At 45.4% G+C, this 25,917-nt stretch overlaps 1 protein-coding gene across 1 annotated transcript in view; it reads right to left on the reverse strand.

Moving 5' to 3' along the window:
* SLC9A2 (solute carrier family 9 member A2) overlaps positions 1 to 25,917 on the reverse strand; it is an 87,943-nt gene that overhangs the window by 23,619 nt on the left and 38,407 nt on the right. Inside the window, exons 3-5 of the mRNA XM_079940831.1 lie at positions 22,257 to 22,507; positions 5,245 to 5,462; positions 4,596 to 4,798 (exon numbers count right to left, since the gene is read on the reverse strand). Of these exons, the coding sequence (XP_079796957.1) occupies positions 4,596 to 4,798; positions 5,245 to 5,462; positions 22,257 to 22,507 (672 nt within the window). The remainder of the gene's footprint in view (positions 1 to 4,595; positions 4,799 to 5,244; positions 5,463 to 22,256; positions 22,508 to 25,917) is intronic.

Below are 25,917 nucleotides of genomic sequence, written 5' to 3' on the forward strand. Positions count from 1 at the left end.
CGTTTTTGTTTTTTCGCAATTAAATTTTGCAAAAAACAAAGCGGGGCTGAGGGCAGGGGGTGGGGGACGGCTTTATATTTCTTTGCTGATTTAACAGGCAGGCAATTTCCAGAAAGACTTGAAGAAACTGTTTTCATTCATTAAAAAATATTACTGTCGTGGCTATGCTATCCTATATAAGGCTTTTTCACATTCCAAACTTGACCACAGAGATCGTAAATCTGGTTGTACACACAGTGTTTATTTTAGAATGGGGTAAATGGGATGAGAACCATAAAAGTATTCAAGGAGGAGCTTGCTACCTTGCAAGTAGGGTGAAATGCAGACTCGTCAGTTTCGGACAATGACTTAACAGCAGATCACAACACTAATCCAATGATGGAGGCAAAAAGAGACTCTGCCCTTGGAATTCCAGTCAACCGTGCTCCTTGATGGACTTCTCCTTAACTACTCAATGAATTTCCAGAACTGTGACCATCTGCCCTATAATTATAGGGACTGACTGACTAGTAATTATTGGGCTCTGAAATACATTGAAAGGAATTAAGTTTTTCTTTCTCCTATTATCATTTTACTTCATGTTATAATGCAAACAGAGCAAATCATCAGGTTAAAACCTTGCATCAGGTATTGTGTTTTCATACATGTTTCCTCTCTACTGCCTGGGAGGGAGGTACCACGATTCAGACCTTAGAGCAAAGCAAACTGAGGCTCACAGATCCTATGAAGAGCTGGGCCAGAACACTAGCCCAGAACGGCCTACTCCAATGTCTGTGCTTTCTACTGCTGGATTCTACCCTGCCTCAATCTTGAATATCATTTCAAAACAAGAGAGACAGCTTATATTTTCTATATCATTACCAATCTTATTTATATGAAAACGAACGTACACGTCCAAGGAATCAGAATCGTTTACTCATTCACTATTCTCCAAGCAAGACTGTTCTCCGGGAAGATGTTAATGGCTTCATCAAGAGGCTACTTTCTCTAATTATCAACGTGATTCAAGGAACGTTAAAATTCTTATTATAAATCTTAGTATCAAACAATAAGCCACGCGTCACAGGAAATTCTGCTTTAGAAGATGGTGCTAACTCTAGAGTATCAGGATGGAAGTATTAAAATACTTCCTACAAGAAATACTAAAATAAGAGGGCAAGGCATTTTAATGTTTAATAATAGGTCCATCAACATAAAAGTTGTCATTTGGAGAAGAATGCATCGCTATTCATCAGAAGGCAAAATTGTATGCATGGATGATAATTAGTTGTTTCTACTATGTTTGGAACCCACTAAGTCTCTCCTCCCAGGCTCCTTTCCCTGAGTCCCCTAATAATGGATGTATTCTGGAAAAAAGAACCTTTCTGAAGGCAGCATGTGTGTATTTGTGTGTTTGTGCACGTGTGTGTTCATCGTCTCCTAAAGACCAGTGGGGGGATAGGAAATGGGAGGGAAAGGGGTCAGGTCAAGGACCCAAGTGATAGCCGTTAGTCTCCAGTCTTTGCACAGAGAGAGGGGATGGGGCAGAGCACAGCGAAGGGAAGGGAACAGGAGGTGTGGGACCACACAATTCCTCTTCCTATGGGCGTCACAGTGCGTGTCGCAGGGTCATCCTTAAACCTAATCAGAGCAGAAGACTGTCCACGGGGCATGCTTGCAGATGCCGAATATGGACCCCCCCCCCAAAATCTCCATCACTGAAGGGTTTACTTGCTACGTTTACAATACCAAACAGAGCCAACACAACTGTTTTGTTTGTTGCCACTACTGTTGTTAATCTGTCACATTAAAAACTTTCTTAATCAATGTCAACTGTTGATCTACACAGCGCTCATCCAAAGTGGGTGTGTAGTCCTTTAATGTGGGGACTCAAAACGTCACGTAGACCTTATGCCTGAGGTACGATTCCAAAAAGCCAAAATACGAAGAGTGTAAAAATGACACCTCATATTGACCACCTGTACGCATACGTTCAATGAACAACAGTATACATTTATTGTACTATTTTTCTTTTTCCTATGTGATGTTTGTTCTGAATGCAGAAGTGCAATGTTATGTCTGTCGAATCTAATAACTAAACCACCCGAGCTTGCCTTTTGCGTGTCCTCTCTGGAATTACATCTTCTTATTCAGTCTTTTTTTATCTCACATGACGAGGCAGAGACCCATGGGGTTGGGGGTACGGGGCTGGTTTTACACCATGGATACTTGTGTAGACATAACGGCCGATAGATTCATCTCCAAATGACCTGGTTCTTAGGTGCTCTAGACTGCCATGGTTCTCTTTTTGTATTTGATGCTCAGATGTGACACCTTGATTTCTGAGAGCCTGGAGAAGAGTCCAGAGCATTGACTCAGGCTGGGCAGGGCTTTCTGTGGGGCGTTAGGGCAGGACAGCTAGCTTGGGAAGAGCTGGAGAGTGACTCCCAGGCCTGACTTGTCCCCCTCAAGCACTCTGCCCCAGGCTGCTCCTGAGACATTAAAGGGCTCAAGGCAAAATAGATTCACTTTCTTTTTCGAATTCTTTCCCAGTTGGGTTTTTACATAATATTGAGCAGAGTTTGAAAAACAACTTGTGTCGTTAACGCAGGGCATTTGTTATACTAACCTCTTTACACTTAATGTATGTTTGAAAAGTTTCCTTAATAAAGTTTCTAAAATGTCAAAAAAATACAAAAAGAAGAAGAAAAACAGGCAAATGAGCAAAAGCACATTAGTGGTTGCCAGGGGCTGGGCGAAGGGAAGGGAGGAGCGTGACTGCCTAAGGGGTATGGGATTTCCATTTGGGGTTATGAAAAAGTTCTGGAGTTAGATAGTCCTGATGGTTGCTCAACACTGTAAACGTATTTAATGTCAATGAATTGTACCCTTTAAAACTGTTACAGTGGCAAGTTTTATGTTATGTGTATTTTACCACAATTTAAAAAAACTGGGTTGAAAAAAATAAAGAATATTTGTATGTGTAGAACTGAATCACTTTGCTGCACACCCGAAACTAACACAACATTGTTCATCAACTCTACTCCAATATAAAATGAAAAGTTAAAAAAAATGGATTCCCTTCACAACGCTGCCTCAGACGTGTGAGACTAGCTAATTGGACGCTTGTTCCAAGGTTCCTGCAAACACACAGTGAAAAGATGAAAGCAGGGAGTCTGCTTCTCCTCTCCACCCCTGGGGCGCCGTGTCCCTGCGTTGAGAAAAATCAAACCAACCTGGGATGTCTGAACCAAACTAGTATGTGTTCCTCTAACTGGAACTATCCCTAACCTTAACCGGGTAATACTGTCTTCTCTCTCGGCGGGGCGGGGGGGCGGTCAGCAGAGCTCCCTGCAGTTCTGAGCTTGCCTCTGGAGTCGGGGTCCCGGGCTCACCCCCAGCCTCCATCATTCACCAGCCTCTGCCCCTTCTTACCATCTTGCCTGATCACTGCTCTGGGTCCCACACTGCCTTTCCCACTCGTATCCTTTCCTCTTAACAGCCTCTTCTCACAGCGGCCAGGGGCTCCTTTTACCAAGTAAAACACGTCACGCTTCTTCCCCAAACTTGGATGCTTCCGTTTCACCTGGACAGGAGCCAACGTGCTGACACTGGCCTGACTGCCCCCGCTGCCCCACATGACCTAAGACTCCGGACTCTCCCTCACCTCCTCTCTCCTAAACCACACTGCCCTCCAGCGGCCACGTGGGCTACGTGCACACCACCTCCAGACCTTTGTCTTTAGTCCCATTTGCCTGGAATGCTCTTCAGCTCAGCTAATCCTTTTCCCCCCTGCAAACCTTTACTCAAGTATGTTTTTCACCATTGCCTTCCACGACTAATCCATTCCATTCACCCTCACCAGGCCTGAGCCCTACAGCTTCCTGCTGTCCGGGTCTCTCACCCTCTAACAGACTCTAACTCCCTCACTTACTCTGTTTACTTTCACTGGAATGGAAGCTTTGCAGGGTCGGGGATATTTCTGGGTTTTGCTCACTCTTGGACCCTAAGCACCGAGAGCACTGTCTGGCTCGCAGAGGAGCCCCAGACGTAATTTCTAGATGACTGTCCGCAGAACAGAATCTCCTAAGGGCCGGATAATTAACTTAAAGGAGCTGATGAACTTGCAAAGTCAGGATCTTGACCCAGACCCACGCCCTCCTACCACAGCTGTCCACCTCCCCATATTAAATGTGCAGTCACCCCTCGCATCGTTTCCAGGGACGCACAGCTCAGCAGTGAACCCATGTCAAAGAGCTGCTGGGAGGTCGTCGCACAACCAGCATTTAATGAGCACACTTACTAGGTCAGAGAGGAAGACAAATGCCGAGGGTTAGCAAGTGCAGCTCATAAATTTCCAGGCGAGAGCTCAGCTCACACAGCTGAGTTTCCTTAAATAGCAATTCTTCTGTGTCAGCCAAGTGACCAAATTGGACTCCCTCAGGCCCCTGCACACCCCAGTGACGTGAGGAAACACCATTTTCCCTCCTGTCCTAACTACCTAAGCCTCAAGGCACCTTGGCATCATGTAAAAGGAGTTCGCGATGGTCACCTGAGTGACCTTGTTTCCTCCTGATAAAGCGAGAGACTTTGCCGGGAGACCGAACTCCACTCACCAGGATGAAGACAGTGAAGAATATGACCACTATTGCCGCCGTGATGAACAGCTTTTTCCGGGGAAACACGGCAGCAGGAAGGAGAAACACCAGTGCGAAACAGATGGCCCCGCGGAGCCCACCGTAGGCAATGATGAACTGGTCCTTGAAGGTCAGAGGAATCGTCCGGAACCAGTTAATGGCCTGGGTCAGGACAAAGACACCTGAGAAGAAAAACAAAACCAAAGGAAACAGACTGTGTGAGGCCAGGACACAGGAACGTAAAGGCACATTTTCTGGGCTTCTGTTTCAGGGTAAAGTATTTCCAAACAGGTCCCTTTCCTACCATCCTGCCCGCATTCCTCCTCCTGCCTCGCATCACTGGGCTCTTGGAATCAGAGACGCCAGGAGAGGTTAATTCCACTTAAAGGAAACGCATGAAAATACTCCGGGGAGGAAAGAGTATGTCAGGATGAGGGGAGAGGAGGAGAAACAGGAGAAGGGAGAGGCCGTGGAGAGCGAGGGGGTGGAGGAAGGAGATAAGAAAGACAAGAGCTCAAGATGAAGAAAAGAAGTAGCAGCAGCGGCCACAAAGGGGAGGGGCAGGAGGAAGGGCCCATCTCTCCACGCGCGACCACCAGCGCTCACGCAGGGGACACGTGCTCATTACCCAGCGCCCTCCAGATCAGGCAGAAGGCCAGGGTGAAGCAGACGAAGGCCCAGTTCCACTCGTGGTTCCTCCCCACGGTGGACACGCCCATGAAGATGAAGATCAGGGTCTCGCTGACGCTGCTCAGCATCTTCATGAAATACTTGATGGTCGTGTAGGATTTCTGGGACACGTTTTCTTCCACGTACTTATTCATGGTCATTGCACAGGCTATGATTCTACAAGAAGAGAGGCAGCCTCAATTTAAACAGGGCAAGGGTCCTAATCAGAACACTCAGCACTTAGCTAACTGGTGACTCCACCCTTCCACCCGTGACTACAGCACCACTGACTGAGTTTGGTAAGTGAACGTGATTTGCATCCTTGGAAACCCTACTGTCTCTAGAGGTCTTCATCGATACACATGGCTCCAAGTGCCCGGCTCTACACAGCTTTCTAGCCTGGAGATGTGGACTTTGGCATCATCAGCTATACTGCCAGTATCACAAATATAGATAAACGAGTCCATAATAAATTCAAAACCCATTATCTTCCTATAAAGCCAGTTCCATCTCCTCTATTCCTCTAGGGCCCCAAATGCTAAGCTATCGCTTAAAATGCTAAGCTTGAAATTATGGTCACATTGGAATTCTCTCTGCATCTCCTTGCTGCCCCCCTCACCATCTTACTGGTCACCAATTGTTTTCTAACCCTCATCCTGGATCTCTTGGACCCACCCACTCTTTTTTACCCCGATGCCTTAGTTCCGGGTCTCATTTCTACTTATCTACGATATCCACTTCTGGGAAATTCAAAACGTATTCACAGGCTCTGAAAATTCCTAGTGGAAAGAAACGGTTTTGCTTGTTTTCCCAGCACTTCCAAAACTCTGGGACCACAGAGGTCTTCATGTCCCTTTCCCTTGACATCTATCTTTTTTTACTTTTCTTTTATATTGGAACATAGTTGATTAACAATGTTGTGTTAGTTTCAGGTGTACAGAAAAGTGATTCAGTTATACATATATATGTATCTATTCTTTTTCAAATTCTCTTCCCATTTAGGTTGTTACAGAATATTGAGCAGAGTTCCCTGTGCTATACAGTAGGTCCTTGTTGGTTATCTATTTTAAATATAGTAGTGTGTGAGCTTCCCTGGTGGTGCAGTGGTTAAGAATCCGCCTGCCAATGCAGGGGACACGGGTTCGAGCCCTGGTCCAGGAAGATCCCACATGCCGCGGAGCAGCTAAGCCCATGCACCACAACTACTGAGCCTGCGCTCTAAAGCCCGCAAGCCGCAACTACTGAGCCCATGTGCCACAACTACTGAAGCCCGTGCGCCTAGAGCCCATGCTCCACAACAGGAGAAGCCACCACAATGAGAAGCCCACACACCACAATGAAGAGTAGAGCCCACTCGCTGCAACTAGAGAAAAGCCCGCAAGCAGCAACGAAGACCCAACGCAGCCAAAAATAAATAAATCTATAAAAAAATAAATAAATATAGTAGTATGTACATGCCAATCCCAAACTCCCTAACTATCCCTTCCCCCACCTTTCCCCGCTGCTAGCCATAAGTTCCTTCTCTGAGTCTGTTTCTGTTTTGTAAATAAATTCATTTGTATCATTTTTTTTCAGATTCTGCATATAAGCGATATCATACGATAGTTGTCCTTTTCTGTCTGACTTCACTCAGTATGATAATCTCTAGGTCCATTCACGTTGCTGCAAATGGCATTATTTCATTCTTTTTGATGGCTGGGTAATATTCCATTGTCTATATGTACCACATCTATTATAATACCACACCTCTGCACAGTCTGGGGAAGGAAGGGCTCAGGATGCAGCCCAGACTCCTAGGTTGGGTGCCCGAAGCCCTTCACACTCTCCCCTCAGTGACAATTCCAGGTGCCCCGACCCCCGGCCCTCTCTCCATTGGGCACCCAGCACGTGCTCAATGGTCTGTCATTTCCCAAAGGGGCCCTGCTCTGTGCTGTCTTCTTGGCTGGAATGTACCCCTGGCCAACTCAAAGGCCACCCACAGGGGGAAATTTAGTATGAGCTGGGTGATAGCTCATACCCGCCTCCATCTAAGGAGACACAGTTACTAGAAATTACCAAAAAGGCATCATTATCCAAGGGTGCTGCAGAATAAAACAGGACAGAATCTGAGTGAGCTGCCCGCCTTCCACTGAGCGATAACTGCGCCACGAGCTAATCGCTGGTCATCATCTGTGAAGTTTCCCACCTTCTCAGAGCTCTAGAGCCGCAATGACCCTACGAGCTTTCCCCCAACCCCCTTCAACCACTGCACTTAGTCTCCCTTACCCTGAGATGTCTGATGTTTTACCAAAATCTTCCTACTCTAAGCATGAGGAGAAGTAGAAGAATGAAAATCTAAGGGCCTTCTGAGTTGAGACCTGAACAGGTGACCGCGAATATATCTCATTGCAAGGAACCGACCTGTTCCTTCCATAGAAAACTCGTATATCTATTCTGCGCCACCTATGAAAACAAAACAAAGACCCCCCCCCCCCCCCCCCCCCCGCAACCCAAGGACCATGCATTTGGCCTCAACGTCGCTGCCCACAGAATGAGCAGGTATTTCTTTCAGATGGATATGCGTGAGGAATGCGTAATTCCTGTGGCTCCCCAAACAAAGAGAACCTTATTAAATGGGCCAGTAAAATGCAGCAGCACCAACACACAGCAAAGCCTGCGAAGAGCGGAGGGCTCATCCAATGAGTCCACGTCTACAGAGCCTCCACTCTGCCAGGGGCGGTGCAAACGCTCTGCACGAGTTACGTCAGCAAACCTCCTTAGGAGCCTCTGAGGCAAGTTCTGTCATGGTTCCCATTTTACGGATGAGAGAACAAAGGCAGACAGAGGTCCAGCGACTCACGGTCACACAGCTAATTGATGGTGGTGCCAGGATTTTAACCCAGGCAGTCTGACTCAAAGCCAGAGCTGTTAGGGACCTAACTCCCGCTCTTTTTTTTTTTTTTTTTTTTTGCGGTACGTGGGCCCCTCACTGTTGTGGCCTCTCCCGCTGCGGAGCACAGGCTCCGGACGCGCAGGCTCAGCGGCCATGGCTCACGGGCCCAGCCGCTCCGCGGCATGTGGGATCTTCCCGGACCGGGGCTCGATTATCCCTGATGAAAGTGAGGTCCTCCCCCCTGCCACGGCCGTGTGCATCCGCTCCCAATCACAAGCTCTTTCACTGGTTTCCTACTTAGTGGCTTAACAATAACACAGGTTTATCACCTCACACTTCCAGAGGTCATAAGTCCAAGATCATTTTCATTCTCTTCTTGATCTGGGGCTAATGTCAAGGTGCCGACAGGACTGTGTTACTTCAGGAGGCTCTAGGGGAGAATCAGTTCCTTGCCTTTTCTACCCTCTGGAGGCTGCTCACATCCCGTGGCTCGTGGCCCTGTCATGCTGACCTCTGCCTGCCTGGTCCCATCTCCTCTGACTCTGACCCTCCTGCCTTCCTCTCATAAGGACCCTTGTGATTTCACCCAGCCCACCCAGATAATCCACTGTTCTCTCCCCATCTCAAGACCCTAACTTGATCACATGGGCGAAGTCCCCTCTGCCGTGCAGGGTAACATATCCCCAGGTTCTGGGGACTCAGACTTTTGGGGGCCATCCCTCAGCCGGCCAGTGTCGTTGGCACTCACCTCCCTTGTGTGGTGGCCACGACCCAGGGCACGTCCCCCGTGGGCCTGGTGACCGAAGCTAGCGGGAGCTCTGCCACACTGGCCTGACATGAAAGCCTGGACCCTCCCCCAGTACAGCGGGCAGTAGACACTGTGGACCAGAGTGGCAGGTGCATCACTGCCAGCCACCCCTGAATACAAACCGCTCGTTAACGGCATTTCTGAACATTTTCATCTTGCATATTTTGGCTCAATTCTTTTTTAATCAGACTTTAAAAAGTAAAAGTTGCCCAATGCTAAGTAATGAGGGCAAAAGCCAGAAGAATCTGAATCATACTATGTTTTATGAAGAAAAGACATATACACAGCAGCACACACTAATGAACCTTCTTAAATGTTGCCAAGTTGAACGTCTGTAACAGAACCAATGAGGGCCATCATTCTTTCTTGAATTCTCTTATCCCATGCAAAAGATGTTCTAAAATGGTTTGACTATTAGGCATTTAAACTTAAGGACAAATATGGAGAATGACAAACACCAAAGTACGTACCACCCAGCTTTTTCCAATCACGTTTACTTTTAACAATAAAGCATCAGCTATAGAGTTGAAACCCCTACATTTCTCCTATCGCCCCTATTTCCCTCTGTCCCTCTTGGATTTGGATTTTTTGTTTATCATTCAAAAAGTGATCGTTAAAGGGCTAAAGAAACTTGCTTTTGCGTATGTGCTAATTATTTCCCCCTGAGATCACGTTCACATCGTTCACTGGGAAAGATATAAACCATACAGGCAAAACGTAATCTTCAGCCCATTAAATGAGAGATTAAACAAAAATTTCTATTCAGAAATTATTGAAAACTATAGCTTTGATGTAGGAATAAAAAAATACATGAATTATACATGACTGTTCACGGGATCATTTTCCATTGCTTTGTATCCTTAACATGACACCAGAGTGATACTCCTGTCTGCCAGACACCTCCCTGTAACTCAACACCACCTCTGAACAGCACAGGTGCGATCCTCCGGGGGAAAAACACCCTCAGCAGGTACCAGAGGCCCCCGAGCCCAGCAATGCCCTGTTCAGGAAATGCGGGTGTCTATGACGGGGATGCACAGAACAGGCTGGGGACGAATGTTTCAAAGGTCGCGTTCTGGTCCGTCATGTACAGCTCAGTGCACACAGCCCCTCAAGCAGAGGCCAGGAGGTGTTTCACTGCAAAGAGGGGTCTTTTCTGCTGTAGGATGCTCTAACCTCCATCAAAGCACCTCACCTTCAGTAACATCCTATGTACACAAAACTACAAATGAGTTAGTCTCCCTTCAATTAGGGAGGCACACACAATACTACAGTCTCCCTGGAAGACAGACTGCCCCTTTCCTGGATCATCACCTATAGCTGATAGTATTAACCATCACCATAAGCTTGACTCTCCTTCATTTTTCTAAAAGAATTATGAGATGCTTCTGGAGCTGGGGAATGGTGCAGACTGGAGCCTTACTGGGTCTGGAGCTCGTGGCCAGGAGTGCCTTGGGTAGGAAGTCACGTCATAGCAAATCCCAGTAGCACTGAAGCACGTACAGAGAGGGAAGATGTCTTTCTCCACCAAAGAGAACTCATGAAACTTTCACACCTGAAGCCCACAGCCTCTCTTCCTCATTCTGAACATCAGCGTGATACTATCCACACCAAAATAATAACCAAAATAACTCGTGACGTTTTAGAAAACTCTAGATGAATTTCTTAACCCTAGAGCTCCTTCAAACATAAAACGACTGGCCTTCAGTATTCCCAGTCTGACCTTACTTTTAACAGCTCACGTCATTGAATCATCTTTCTCCCCGCTTTCCATGTAGGTCTCTCTGTCCTAATCTTCCAATTTAGTTCATATGATCAGGAATAACAACTGGACATCAAGCAATATCTTCTTAGCATCTACTCTGGGTCAAGTTCTGGGCTGGGATCTAGGAAGACGGAAGCAAATAAGAGGCAACTTCTACTCCCAAGAGTTCGTGGTCTAAGAGGAGAAAGAGTCATGGAAAGGTAATTGTAACACAGCATGGCAAGCGCCAGAAACGGAGAAGGGGAAGGATGCTTTGGGAGCACAGGAAAGGAAGTCATTGCTCCTGCCACAAAAGAGGGGACATTTGAGCAGAATCTTCATGGGTAAGTGAGAGCTCCCCGAGCAGGAAGAAGAAGTAAATGATCCAGAAAAAGAAGAGGACACATTCAGAGCCATGAACAGGTTGGTATATTCAGGGACCTGAAGAACTGACTCTGCTGCAGGGGGGAGAGAGGAGGAGAAGGTTAACAGGTGAGGACACGGAAGTTAGGGGCCAGGTAATGACATGTGACATAACTCTTACGTGTTATGCTTAGGAGTCGATTGTATAGGCTGGTGGGGAAAATGAGAGATTATATCTTCCACCAAGTAATTAATGTTTATCTCCCCAAACCAACTGGAAGCTTCATGGGGGGAAAAGTGTCATCAGTGCTTATGACAGTGCCTGGCACCTCATTAATGTGTTTTGAATCGATGATGACATGGATCTAGGGATGGATTACTCATCGGAACGGTGGTGTGTCATGGACAGATTTGCATTCTAGAAAGAGAACTCTGAAGGACATGTGGAGGACAGATCTGGAGGGGAAAGACCTAGAGCTTGGAGTCAATTTGTTTCCCGCAGTGGTTTTTCGTTTGGTTTTCAAAATCCATCGCAGCACCTGGCCCGTATAACCTCCCAGAAAAGGTCTATGTTTGGACAGGTGTTAGGTTCCATTCCGTGGGCCCACGTGGAGGTAAGGTTCATATAGAATGCACTGGGGCCCTCTGCTTTGTTATTATCTTGCCTCACATGGTGGTTTAACATAAATGTAGGGTGATTATCACCAATTTAGAGACAGAGAAGCTAAAGCACTATAATTAGCGGTTTTTACATTCACCGGCAATTGAGCTTTTCTTCATCACTGTATCACTCTCAATGCAGCATACAAAAAATTCAGGCCAGCTAATACTGTCTCAACGGTCTTCCAGGGGGGAAACAGACTTTCTCTGCAGATAATATGTCACTGGACTATCTTCTGAACAGAAAATTCCAGCTAACACTTTTTTCTATAGTACTCCACGACTCCACCCCGGCAGCCAATGAATCGATGTTCACGTCTATGATGTTCGCTTCCTCTCCACCAGAACCCACACTCTGAGAGAGCAGGGGCTACCCTTCTTCCACAGGTAGCATGGCTCCCTGCATGCAGCGGTACCAAGCGTATGTTCGCCTGATGCTGGCTGAGTCCAGCTTAATGGAGATCCACAGCCCTCCACTAGGCAGTCGGCATCTGTAGGACCAAAGGGAACGGCACCCATAAAGATGGCGGGCAGTGAAGGCAGAGCTCTGGTTGTAAAGATAAAACATACACATACCTTGTCTGTGTTCCCTTACCTATGGTGTAGCCACGACTCGGTTCATTCCGTTTATAAATACTAGTACTTTAATTTTTTTGAAGAGTGGTCAATTCTCTAATTTCGATTCCCACGTTAGACCTGTTCTGTAATCTGAACTGTGAAGAATTAGAACTGAGCCGACAGAAAGAATGTTGCAAAATTCTTTCATGCCTACTCCATGCCTGTGCGTGATCTTAAAAAGTATGGATTCAGTTGCAGGAAAATACAGCCCAAATAACAGTTGCACATTCCCCATAAAGACTTTGCCAAACTTAGAAGCATACTCTACCAATCAGTGCCAAGCATCAGCAAAGATGAAGAACAATTAAAAAGCTTTCTCTGTATTGATTAAAGCCAGGTCTGTGGTGACTCAGGGTACACTGTATGTTCTCAGAATAAAGTACTCACTCATGTGAGGTAAATTAATTATTCCAGGGCACGAATTTACTATACAATGGATTGCCTCTTCCAGGAAACCTGACAACCAAGAGAAAGTGAGTTTGACATATGAGAAAATTTTTTTATAAATTCTTTTTCAAAGAAATATCCAACCACCAAAACTGAACAACCTCTCTTAAAATACCAAAATGAAATAAATTCAAATAAGTATAGATGCTTGATTATTCATGCAGTCTTGCCCATTTCATGGATTTTCCACATCTCGTGTTTTTTTCTACTTTAGATGCTTTCAATTCAACTACTGTTTGTAGCTCGTTTCCTGTCTCCTAAAGCAAGCATGGTTTTGTGGAAAGAACACATAAGAGATCACAGCTCAGGGTCAAAAGTGTGATGAAACACAAGACATCAAGGGACCCGCGGCATCCACTGACTCTAGTTGGGGACTGTTGACAAAGGCATGAGAGGCAGGAAGACTGGGCCAAGATCTTGATGATGGAATTAAAGTTTTCCAGCTGGGGCTTTCCTGGTGGCGCAGTGGTTGAGAGTCCGCCTGCCAATGCAGGGGACGTGGGTTCGTGCCCCGGTCCGGGAGGATCCCACGTGCCGCGGAGCGGCTGGGCGGCTGGGCCCGTGAGCCATGGCCGCCGAGCCTGCGCGTCCGGAGCTTGTGCTCTGCAATGGGAGAGGCCACAGTGAGAGGCCCGCGTACCGCAAAAAAAAAAAAAAAAAAAACCAGAAAAGGGAATTATTCTTGGAAATTATACCGTATTTACATTTCTGTTTATAATCCTATTTTTCATCTTGGCCTACATATAACTAGAAAATAACTTTAGCCTTATTATTGCTTAGCCTTCAGAGTCTGAAAGATGAACATGCCACTTTAAATTGTAAGCTCTAGACCAAGAGCAATGTAGTGATGACTTGATCATCAAATCACTTTCTACAGTATGCTTGAAACACAGGCCAGCAGTAATATAATCATTTTCAGATAAAGACAAAGACCAGTCAAGAAACAGTCAGAAAAGCAAAGTGATGGCAGAATCAAACAGCAAAAACGAATGGTGAGCTCTACGGAGCAAAGCTAACAGAGGCACGATACAAGCCATATATGTAATCTTCAAGTTCCTAATAGTCATGGTTAAAAAATGTAAAAAGATGCTGGTGAAGGCAACTTTCATAATATGTTTACTTAATGCAACAGATCGAATACACTGTCATCTCAACATGCAAGCCATATAAAAAACATTAGTGAGATATTCTACAATCTCTTCCTACTAAATCTTAAAAATCTGATGTCTATTTTACACTTAGAACACACCTCAAGTTAGACTGGCCACACTTTAAGCGCTCAAAAGCCACATGTAGCACATGACCACGAGAGTGGACTACACTCAGGAAAACAAAAAAAGTGGCCGTCCACCGGTTTTGTTCCTCCTTCAAAAAACCAAGCAAATACTGGAGTTTACCAGCTGAATCTATTTCATTAAAAGTTTAAACCATCAAAATAAATGAAAATAAGTTCCCGAATCATTTACACTAATCTGGTTAAATACTGTGTGATCTCACGTATCTGGTATCTAAAAAAAGCAAAGTCACAGAAACAGAGAGTCAACTGGTGGTTGCCAGGGGCTTGCAGGGGTTGTACGGGAAACAGGTAACAGTGGTCACAGGCTACAAACTTCCAATTATAAGATGAATAGGTTCTGGGATCTAAGGGGCAGCACGGTGACTGGAAAATCCTGGATGTGATGGTACATTCGATAGTACAGGCAGTTAACAATACTGTATTGTGTACTTGAAAGTTCTCACCACACACACACAAAGAAGGGTAGCTACGTGAGGTGATGAACGTGTCAGCTAACTTTATGGCGGTGATCCTTTTGCAATATACATATATTATCTAATCATCACGTTTTTACACCTTAAACTTGCACAATGAGGTGTGTCAATCACATCTCAATAAAGCTAGGGGAAAAAAAAGGGTTATAATTTAAAATTCCTTCCTGACTTTTCTAGTTTTGCCCTGCAGGTGAGGCAAAATTATACAAAAGAAAACAAAAGATAGGTGAGTCACCATTAAAAATATAATACAGTTTTGTTTGTTTCTTTTTCACGTTTTTCCTGAATGTGTCCGGAAAATTAAGGGAGATACGATTTGTCTTTTTTCTATTGTTTAACTAATTTCCTGCCTCAGTTTACTATCTTCCTCCCTTACCCACTGCCCCCGTGCCATTTAGTGTTTGAGGTGGTCATATAAGGGTTTTTTAAAATATTTTATTTTGGCAGTTTTGAAATACATACTGTTCTTCCACTTTTATAGGTTTGTTATTTTACAATTTGATTTAACTTAAATAGAACTGAATTGGTCACTGTAAAAACTCATTCTTTTGTTTTTGTTTTTGTTGTTTTGCTGCACCACACAGCATGCGGGGTGCAGGATCTTAGTTCCCCAACCAGGGATCAAACCTGGGCCCCCTGCAGTGTAAGCACAGAGTCTTAACCACCGGATCACCAGGGACGTCCCCATATAAGATTTTAAAGAGGTCAGTTCTGACCAGTGAGAGCCATCGGGGAAGGCATACAGCATCATCAAAAACAAAGCTTTTATTTGTCAAGACAATATAAGGTACAAAGAGACGGTGAACAGAGCACGAGACCCAGAGCCATAGATGGAAGCCTGCGTTATGGTCCCCTCTCTCCTTTCCCTCCAAACTCTACCTCCCTGCTGTTCTACGTGATGTGCAGGCATACACAGCCACCCCCCAGCACCTGGACTTAGCCCTGGTCTAAAGCATCGTCTCTACCTGTCCTGCTCCAAGAGCCCCAGCTGGCCTGCAGTGAAGCCAACAGCTACTCTGCACGCAGGTTGCAGGATTAAGCCAACTCTTATGCAACTGACTCAGTCTTTAATAGCCATTTCTTCTAAAAGAAAATTTTTTTTTGTTTCAGGGGAAGATGTGGATGTTAGGTTAGGGGTGAATTTGAAGTTTAAAGCTCCAACTAGAAATAAGATGATGTGGCCTGCTCTCTCTCTGTTTTTTTCAGGCTTTAAGACTAATTCGATTTACATGGAGGCCAGGCCAGAGACTAGGTGATGACTGATGACTTGTGTGCAGACTAGCATTTATCCAGGTTGTGTTATCCAGATTGCTTTGTTAAAGTTCCAGGTCACCTTCTCACACGGAGCAAAACACCCAGTAAACATGAGAAAAGCCTAGGGAAAATTAATAAAAGGCACCTGTCTTACGCTCAAAATAAACAAATGATCAAACATGCTTTGGATCATGTTTTATGAATGTCTTGAAATGTCACGTGCTCTTTTCTTTCCCCCCATATTTTGAGAAGACCGGTAAACGTGAACTAGTCATCGTGGCCTGTAGGGCTCTGGTTTTGTACAACTGTATCTTGAAGAGATGGTCTTCTAACTGCTACACCTGGTGGGCAAACCAGGAGCAACCAGAAGAAGAAGCTACAAGATGGCCAGCAAAAGCATGCTTTCTTATTGTTCTCAAAGTTTTCAACAGATGACAATCACCAATTCCTACACAGGAAGACAGGAAAGAAAGGGGACATGATCTTCACAGCCTCAGCAGTGACCGCTTCCGAACAGAGAGCGCAGCCCTGCTCCTTTATCCCTGAGCCCGGCATTCTGGAAATTCCTGTGAAAGTCTCATTTTTAAAATGTCATTGAAAGGTGCTTGTCTTTATTTTTTTTATTTTTTTTACATCTTTATTGGAGTATAATTGCTTTACAATGGTGTGCCAGTTTCTGCTTTATAACAAAGTGAATCAGTTATACATATACATATGTTCCCATATCTCTTCCCTCTTGCATCTCCCTTCCTCCCACCCTCCCTATCCCACCCCTCTAGGTGGTCACAAACCACCTAGCTGATCTCCCTGTGCTATGCGGCTGCTTCCCACTAGCTATCTATTTTACGTTTGGTAGTGTATATATGTCCATGCCACTCTATCACTTTGTCACAGCTTACCCTCCCCCTTCCCATGTCCTCAAGTCCATTCTCTACGTCTGTGTCTTTATTCCTATCCTGCCCCTAGGCTCATCAGAACCTTTTTGTTTTTTAGATTACATATATATGTGTTAGCATACAGTATTTGTTTTTCTCTTTCTGACTTACTTCACTCTGTATGGCAGACTCTAGGTCTATCCACCTCATTACAAATAGCTCAATTTCGTTTCTTTTTATGGCTGAGTAATATTCCATTATAGACATTTTTCCGAAGAAGATATACAGACTGCCAACAAACACATGAAAGGATGCTCAACATCATTAATCATTAGAGAAATGCAAATCAAAAGTACAATGAGATATCATCTCACACCAGTCAGAATGGCCATCATCAAAAAATCTAGAAACAATAAATGCTGGAGAAGGTGTGGAGAAAAGGGAACCCTCTTGCACTGCTGGTGGGAATGTGAATTGGTACAGCCACTATGGGAACAGTATGGAGGTTCCTTAAAAAACTACAAATAGAACTACCATATGACCCAGCAATCCCACTACTGGGCATATACCCTGAGAAAACCATAATTCAAAAAGAGTCATGTACCAAAATGTTCATTGCAGTTCTATTTACAATAGCCCGGTGCTTGTTTTTATTGTTAGAGTGGATACTGGGACATATCCTGGACGGGCCTGTTAACTGGAGACCCAGGGCCCAGGCCTCACCCTACAGCCATGGTTTTTGCCCACCAGGGCGTCACTTTGCTCATTCATAAGATGGAACTGGTAATTACCATTTCCTACTTTCTTTGCAATAATGCTGCTAGAATAATTGAAACAGCAAATCGAAAATATTTTAAGTGCCCTCTAGAGACGAAAGACTAAGGAATTATCAACCCATGAAAACAAAACTAAAGAATATTGGGTGCCTGCTGCCCTATCAGGAGGACGTGGCCATTTTTTTTTAATTCGTAGAGCACAGCAAAGAGAAATCAGTATTTCCCGGCAGGCTGCCGGCTGCTGTGGGGACCAAGCATCTCCCTCTTCAGGACGGTGGGTTTTCAGCATCCCATGCCTGGATCCCAGGGCAATGAACAAGGTGAGGACCAGAAAGGTGCCTGACGCCCACAAGAGGGAACAGAGTCCCAGCTCAGTTCATGTCGGTGTGGATCTGAACTTAGGAATCCCTTAGGCGTCTGTTAGTGTCCTTGGGTAAGGGGGATGGTGGGAATCATTTTTGTTTTATCCCTGCACAGTTTTCTGAACATAAAGTTCAAAACACGTGAACCAAGACACAAATTTCTAAAATTAGTGCTATGAGTCCCCTCTCCAACCCCAACTATAGAGCTGTGATACTCGAAGGGTCCAATGCTATTGAGGCGTGAGGGGTCTTGTTTGAGAGACTAGAGACTTTCCCTTAACTTTAGCTCTAGAGCTGTGGAAACGCACTCTGACGCACGCACACGCACACACACACATGCACACGTACACACTTTCCCTACTACAACAACTTATCCCAGTATAGAAATGAGCAGAAAGATATTAGAAAATTAGAAAACAGGAACTTTCATCTACCCCCTAGTGTTTGAAGCTAAAACTCTCCTGAACACACAGGAACACGTGGACACAAATAATTCCTTAACGTTAAATTAAGAATTGAACTATTAGGAGAGGCCACAAAGGGGAAAGAAAACCTAAGACTGTCCAGAAGCCAGCTCTCCAAACAGCTTCTAAGACAAAGAACGAGAAGACAGGTGGAACTCCACCTCCTATTAATTTACTTGTTGTCAGTGAAGATCATATCAGATCACAAGTTCATGACAAAAAACCAACAGCAGTGACAGCAGGCTTTGTGGATGCCAGGATACACTGCTTCCAACATCTTTCCAAAGAAATCAAAATGCTGGAATCCTGCCCAGTGCTTTCCTACCTACAACTAACACAACACTGTAAAGCAACTATACTCCAATAAATTTTTTTTAATTTACATAGAGTAAAATTCACTTTTCTTTGGTATAGAGTTCTGTGAAGTGAGATAAATGCATACAGTTGTAGAACCTTCACTACAATCAAGATATAGAACAGTTTTATCACTCCCACAAATTCTCTCATTCTGCCCCCTCCTAGTCAACCCTTCTCTTCATGTCCATCCTCTGGAAATCACTTATCTGTTTTGTCTCTATAGTTCTGCCATTCTCAAAATATCTTATAACTGGAATCACACTGAATTTATCCTTCGGAATCTGAGTTCTCTCACTGAGCAATATATATCTGAGATTTATCCATGTTGTTGCATATGTTAATAGTTCATTACTTTTTATTGCTGAGTGGGATTCCATTGTACACATGTACCATAATTAATTTATTCATTCACCAGATGAAAGACATCTGAGTTGTTTCTAGGTTTCGGTGATTATGAATAAAGCTGCTGTAAACTTTCACACACACACACAAAAACACGACACTGCATTTTGAACCCAGACCCATCTTCTGCTCTACAGAAAGATGTTTCTTTTACATCAGACTTTTGTATCAACTACCTGCTCATTACATGATCTCATTCTAAGACAGGCTGCCCAAGAGTCCACCCAGGACAAAGTTGAAGCACAGGGGCATCGGAAAGGCATTAAGAAGAGGAAGGAAGAAGGCGAGAGGGATGGAGAAGTGGGAGAGAGGGGAGGACAAACCCTGGGAGGACCAGGTTTCACGCTCCACACTCTTACAAATTCAGAGAGACATGCTGCAACCCTTCTCTCAGCTCCCCAGCTGTCTGACCCCTCTGCCGACTTCCCTTTCCCTGTGGCTCCCATTTCTCTTAAACAAAAAGGGGCTCTTCCGTTCGCCTGCCGATGCAGGGGACGTGGGTTCGTGCCCCGGTCCGGGAAGATCCCACATGCCGCGGAGCGGCTGGGCCCGTGAGCCATGGCCGCTGAGCCTGCGCGTCCAGAGCCTGTGCTCCGCAATGGGAGAGGCCACAGCAGGGAGAGGCCCGCGTACCGCAAAAACAAACAAACAAACAAAAAGAGACTCTTCTGAGCATGCTCAGAAGTCAGGTGCCTTCACTCCCATTAACCTTAACACCTGCTTTTAAACGGTAAAAGAAGATGCCATCAGCGTGAAGTACGATAGGAATTTCTACACTCGGTACAAGTTAAATGCGGAAGAATGACGAGTTCTATAAAAGAGGTGTCCGTGGATGTGCAATGTTAATTACATCAGGACACCGATGCCCGGGACCGACATCCTCCAGCAAGGACAGTGAATACAGCGTGGAAGCGCACACAGTGCACTTTCCAAAGGGCGGACATGCACGTCTGTGATGTACCCCACACAGAGACAACACACACGGTCAGGTTTTGAAGACCACGCTAATCACCCCACCCTAGGAAACAAGGTTGTGACTTCTGAGAACAAACACACTTCGACGCAAATCTGTCCCTTCGTTCGCTCTCACAGCATTAACAGGGGTACATGGTAAAATGCAAAAGTGTTTAAATCTCCTGGAATATTTCATGTAATTGTTAACATAATTTTAGTGCACTCACTGTGTGCTATGGCAGTATTCGTGTCAATGCAATAAGGGACTTTTCTGTGCACTAAGCTGTACGGTAAATGTTTACTTTGAAGTTGTGGACAAAAGTGAGGTTTTTCATCTGCCAACAAACCACAGTAGAGAACTACCCGTGCAGTTTCCCAGGAATACGTGGCCCCATTTGTCCCTGACGTCCTAATTCCCAGAGCAAGGAAAGCCCTGATCCCGTCTTTGCAGGAGGTCGGGGACGTGAGGCATCACGAGCTCTGTGGACTCTGGGCCCCCCCAGACATTTCTAAGCAGAGACACCCCAGCACGCCAACCCCATCCAACACTTCACCTGTCCTCCCCACACTCTGGACAAGCATATTTAGATAACTCTGTGAGGGTTCTAGAACTTTTACATATGCACTCGGTTGAAATATATTCAAGGTTCTTACACCAACCATTGCTACAATACTGCTGGGAAACTAGACACAAAGTCCCTGCCCTGTAATCTTTGCAGAGACCTTGTCACCAGCTGGTCGGACACTTTCAATGACACCAGTCAAAGAACAGTGAGGAAACTGGAGGTCATACAAAAATGATATGAATAGCCACCAGGAAGGCACTGCACATTTCATTACTGGGTCAGACTGGATTAATACAGTGCTTTATTTAGGTTCCCTGGGATACAGAAAACCACACAACCTTCTAACACATGGCTTTCACTACAGTGGGTTCCACTCTCCTCGTGGAGGGAGACAAACCTCATCTGCTTCTGCTATGAAAGTGGTGGTGCGGGGCAAAAGCAAAGCAATCCTTAATCAAAGCGTCACCTAAATCAGGGCGCAAGAGAAATCTTCAGGAAGAACTAGACCTACATTTACAACACAAAACTCTAAATAGCGTAGCAGGCCCCAGCAGGAGAGCTTAACATGTATTAAGCTGTAAATAAATATTTGTCAAAATTAAAACTTTTTTTTTTTTTTTTGGCCACAAGGCTTGAGGGATCTTAGCTCCCTGACCAGAGATCGAACCCAGGCCCCCAACAGTGGAAGTGTGGAGTCCTCGCCACCGGACTGCCAGGGAATTCCCCAAAATTAAAACTTTGAAAGGCATTCCATTAGTAAGCATTTCTCACTGGCCCTATACAAGGTGTGACCATAATATGACAGGCTTATTCTTGGAAGCTGTAGAAACATCCACACCCAACAAGTACCCTCCTTCAAAGTGACCCTCCAATGGCTAAAACTGGATCCAAACGCTACCGGCCACTTGTAGAACATTTTGAGAACATCCTTCCAAATCAGTTAGTGAACGATACACAACTGTGTCGTTAATAAATAATTTCTTGCTTTATCTACTTCTTGCTTTATAACCATACCTCTTTCTTTAAGAAGCTGAACTCAAAGTACACGACGGCGTGCCTTATTCACTGAATTTTGCTTTGAATGATGTAAAGCTATGATCTCACATCAAATCTATCATACAGAGCGAAGGTTCTCTACTACTAACATTGTTCAAAGGAACTAACATAAGCAATTCCAGAATTCCAGACGAAGTTTGGGGGATACAGCCTGGGTGGAGTTAGTGGACCTGAGCAACACTGAATGGGCATCAGACTCAGAGAATTCTTGGTGCCTGGCCATCCACCCCAGCACTTTATTGTCTTATTTCATGAGATCCAAGAGGTCACTTTTAAGGCTTCCATTTTAGCACCAGATCACTTGCCTACACTTTTTTTTTTTTTTTTTGGCCGCATGCGAGATCTTAGTTCCCGGACCAGGCATCGAACCCGGGCCCCCTGCAGTGGAAGCGCGGAGTCTCAACCACTGGACCGCCAGGGAAGTTCCGCTTTAGGATCTAGCTGATCCATACTTTCATTTTTTTGAAACAAAGAGTAACGAAAATCTACTTTTAATTTTTCTTAAAAGAATTCAAGAACATCTCCTCTTTTACATAACGTATTCAACTTTCACATCGCAGCTTAGGATACATGAATTCCACGAAATGCCACCAAGTGCTTTTAACAAGGAGTTCGATACTTACGCCATGATGCCCGACAGGTGGAACATCTCGGCTGTGATGTAGGACAAGTAGCTGTACAGGAAGACGAAGAGTGGTTCGATCACGCGGATGTTGTGTGTGAAGCGAGTGGTAAACGCCGCGATGAAGCCCAGGAAGACGCCGATCAGCACGCCGCCGATCCCCACGACGAAGAAGTTGGCGATTCCGGCAAACACGTCGATGGTCTCGATGGTCTTCATCTGACAGAAGGACTTGAACAGGTTGTACAAGACCTGTGGGAGAGGCAGAGGGCACGTCAGGACCCCCCAACTTCCCCGACATCCTCACGGCCCCAGAAATCTTCCTGCCTCCTAACAAGGGCGTGTCTTCTGTGCCCCAAAGTGGACGATCAGTGGAAGTGACTGGGCATCTCTTTTTTTTTTTTTTTTTTTTGCGGTACGCGGGCCTCTCACTGCTGTGGCCTCTCCTGTTGCGGAGCACAGGCTCCGGATGCGCAGGCTCAGCGGCCATGGCTCACGGGCCCAGCCGCTCCGCGGCATGTGGGATCTTCCCGGACTGGGGCATGAACCCTTGTCCCCTGCATCGGCAGGCGGACTCAACCACTGCGCCACCAGGGAAGCCCGTCTTTATCTCACATTTTAACAGTGCATTTAATAGCTGCAAACAAAAAGCACTGATGAAAGTGTGTCATCAAGAAAACTATTTCTAGACGTGAGAGAGAGGAAACTTCAAAGTTATTTACCTGACCTACTGCTAAAACATCACTTTTCGGATCCTAAAGGATTATTTTAAACGGCTTGGTTGCCCTTCAACATACCCTGCTTGCGTTGCCGATGCTTGGGAAGGAGTATGTCACAGAGAAAGCTTGTCAGTGCTGGCTGTGAATTTAGGGACACTTCAAGGCCCCTGTTGTGGGGTTGCACCATGGAAGGGACCCACCCATCCATACAGGTCCCCTCCCTGAAGACATCCTCCTCCCAGGTCACTGAGGTCCTTGCCCCGCCCACACATGCACCTCTGGTGAAACACAAGACCTGATGGGGTTTTCTTCAAGCCAAGAGACAGCAACCAGTGTGTGTGTGTGTGTGTGTGTTTGTGTGTGTGTGTGTGTGTCTACTATAACTTCATGCACATGTGTCCTTCTAAAATGACGAGACTACACTGTTGCTTGGTTTCTGAAAAATTTACACAGTCTTTTACATAGTTTAATTAAGTCTTCAAAAATGTCAGGCATTCACGCCTGCCGGGCAGGATGCTTTCAAACATGTTTCCAAGGACCACTGAGCAAATGGCATGGGAAGTGATGCCTTCCTCCGGAGTAATTTTTTCACGAAGCCAGCAAGTGAAATACAGTCAGGCACATGCCCTGCTTCTTGTGATATTTGCAGAGGGAATCTCCAGGGAAGCCGGCTAATGGGACACTGGGATGAACACCTTGGGAGTACAGGCCGTGCTACACCCTCCTTGGGATTCTGAGAAACTCAAAATTAAACCCATCCATCCACAGGCACAGAAAACGTCAGAGGCGATACCAGGATCCAGGTCTCCTACCTCTGGGTCAGTTCTTCAATTTTAACCATGAGAATGAATCAGACACTCTGCTAACCAGAGTGTGTCCTGGCAAAAGCCATTTCATCCTTTTCTACTTCACTAACAGTCCTTTATAGCCTACACATTACAGGTTTCAGGGAACTTTTTCCTCTTTTCTACTGGATCATAAACTCCTTGTAATTAAGGATTTCGCCTTACTATGATTTACTTCTTCCATGTTGCCTAGTAGATGACAATAAATGTCTGTTGGTTTTGACAAAAAACAAAACAAAAAAAACCAGTGGATTATTACTTAGAAAGCAGTGGGCTTTTCCCTTCTCTTGATTGTTGGTGTAACAGTTGAGAGCATTTGGTATTGGACCTCCAAGAAATGACTTGAGTTTAAGAGAAGAAAAAAAGCAACTCACAAGCCTGAGGACTTAAATATCCTGAAGGGTCATCATTTGCCAGAAAAGAACTGGCTTCAGGTCGTGCTGCTTCCTCGCATCCAGAGACTGCTGCACATGTCAGGTTTCATCCACATCAACACGCCATGATCACTTCCTGAGAGCGGATCGGACATGTTCTATATTTACCCCTTGCCTCTAAAGAGCCCAGGCCAAAAGGTGACGGTCACCCATCACCTGCTGCCCAGGGAGAGGGACAGATTTTCCAGCCTCCTGCCCTGCACAGATAGCCTCCCCGGGCCACTCGGGCTCTGGGTTCCGACCCCTGGTTTCCACTTGCCTGCCTCCCGCCCGCACCAGTTGAGTGCCCCCTGCAGCTACTACAAGACTCACTTTCCTTTATTCCATTCCTCACTCCCAAGTTGAAAATCGTTGGCTGCCTGACTTAGGGAAGAAGGCTCAGTACACCTGATGCATTTTTTTAATGCTTTGTGACACCCTGCGGTCTAGGACAGGGTCTCACCACGGCTCTACAAAGCACACCGTTTGTATTCAGCCCTGTCCCCGGCTTCTCTTGATAGAAACCCAGCCCCTAAACCGAGGGAAACTCTATCTGTCTTCCATGGCGCCGCTCAAGTCGCTGTTCCTCTCCGGCCTTCCTGGATCCCTACGGCGCCTGCGAGCTGTCCTTCCCTCTGCCCCTCCTGCAACACAGATGATGCCCCAAACCAGCCGGCATTTGGGGACGCGCCATCCTGTGTCGCTGGTGTCGCCTCTTGAATGCCAACCTCATTTCCTCCGAGGAATTAGAAATTCCCTGTGCACAGAACCCACGTCTTCTCCTCTTTCTGTTTCAGCTCCCCTCCCTACCCCATCTAGACACTGATAAGGCCTCCAAAGGAGGCGCAGGCACTCATTCCAAAGGAACAACGGGAATACACCGTCATCTTTCCCAAGCTGCTTTCCAGGCAGCCCCAGCCATGGCGTCTCTCCAACGTACATTGTGTGTTTAATATCCCTTTAGGCTTTGCAAAGAGTAAAGCTGAGTCACTGGCTTTTCACTTTCAGTGCATTGTCAGAAGCTCCAGTTTCATCATTCCACTTCCTCGGATGCTGGGGCCACCTTACGAGAAACTAGCTTAGGTAGAGACGTTACCTTGACAACCAGAAAGCTTTCCATAACCTCCCACCCGTTGTACACTGAACCTGATACCTAGGGATGGGCACAAGATAAAATTCTTTTAGTTACAACCAGCCATAACCCCACAGTTAGTTCATGCCAGTTACATCCTTTAATTTTACCACAAGGGAATCTATATAGAAAGGTGCTTCTGAAGTTATAATTTATATGTAGTATATGTATATGTATTATGTATGTGGCTACAATTATGTCTCTAGTTGGTCTGTGCAAAGTTGACCTCAACGTGACAACTGTATCTTTAGCAAACCGAAAAGCCAGGGGTGACTGTTTGCTGGATTCCATCTACATAACAGGCTAATGTGACAGCTGAGTACTTTCAAGTGTTTCTATTCATTATTATTTTTTTAAAAAATACTTGTGTATATTAAAATTAGATAGGATCTGTTTTGAACTTTGATTTAAAATGTGCAACAGTGCAGTGAAATCATGTACTGCAAGGAAGCAAACAATACAGCACAGCTCTGTTCCAGAAAAAGTTTTCAGGTCACTTTTCCTGATATGAAACACAAAGGATAAGCATTTCTGCATAAGTAATTTTAAATCT

This window comes from Stenella coeruleoalba, assembly GCF_951394435.1.
Source record: "Stenella coeruleoalba genome assembly, chromosome: 13".
Taxonomy (NCBI): domain Eukaryota; kingdom Metazoa; phylum Chordata; class Mammalia; order Artiodactyla; family Delphinidae; genus Stenella; species Stenella coeruleoalba.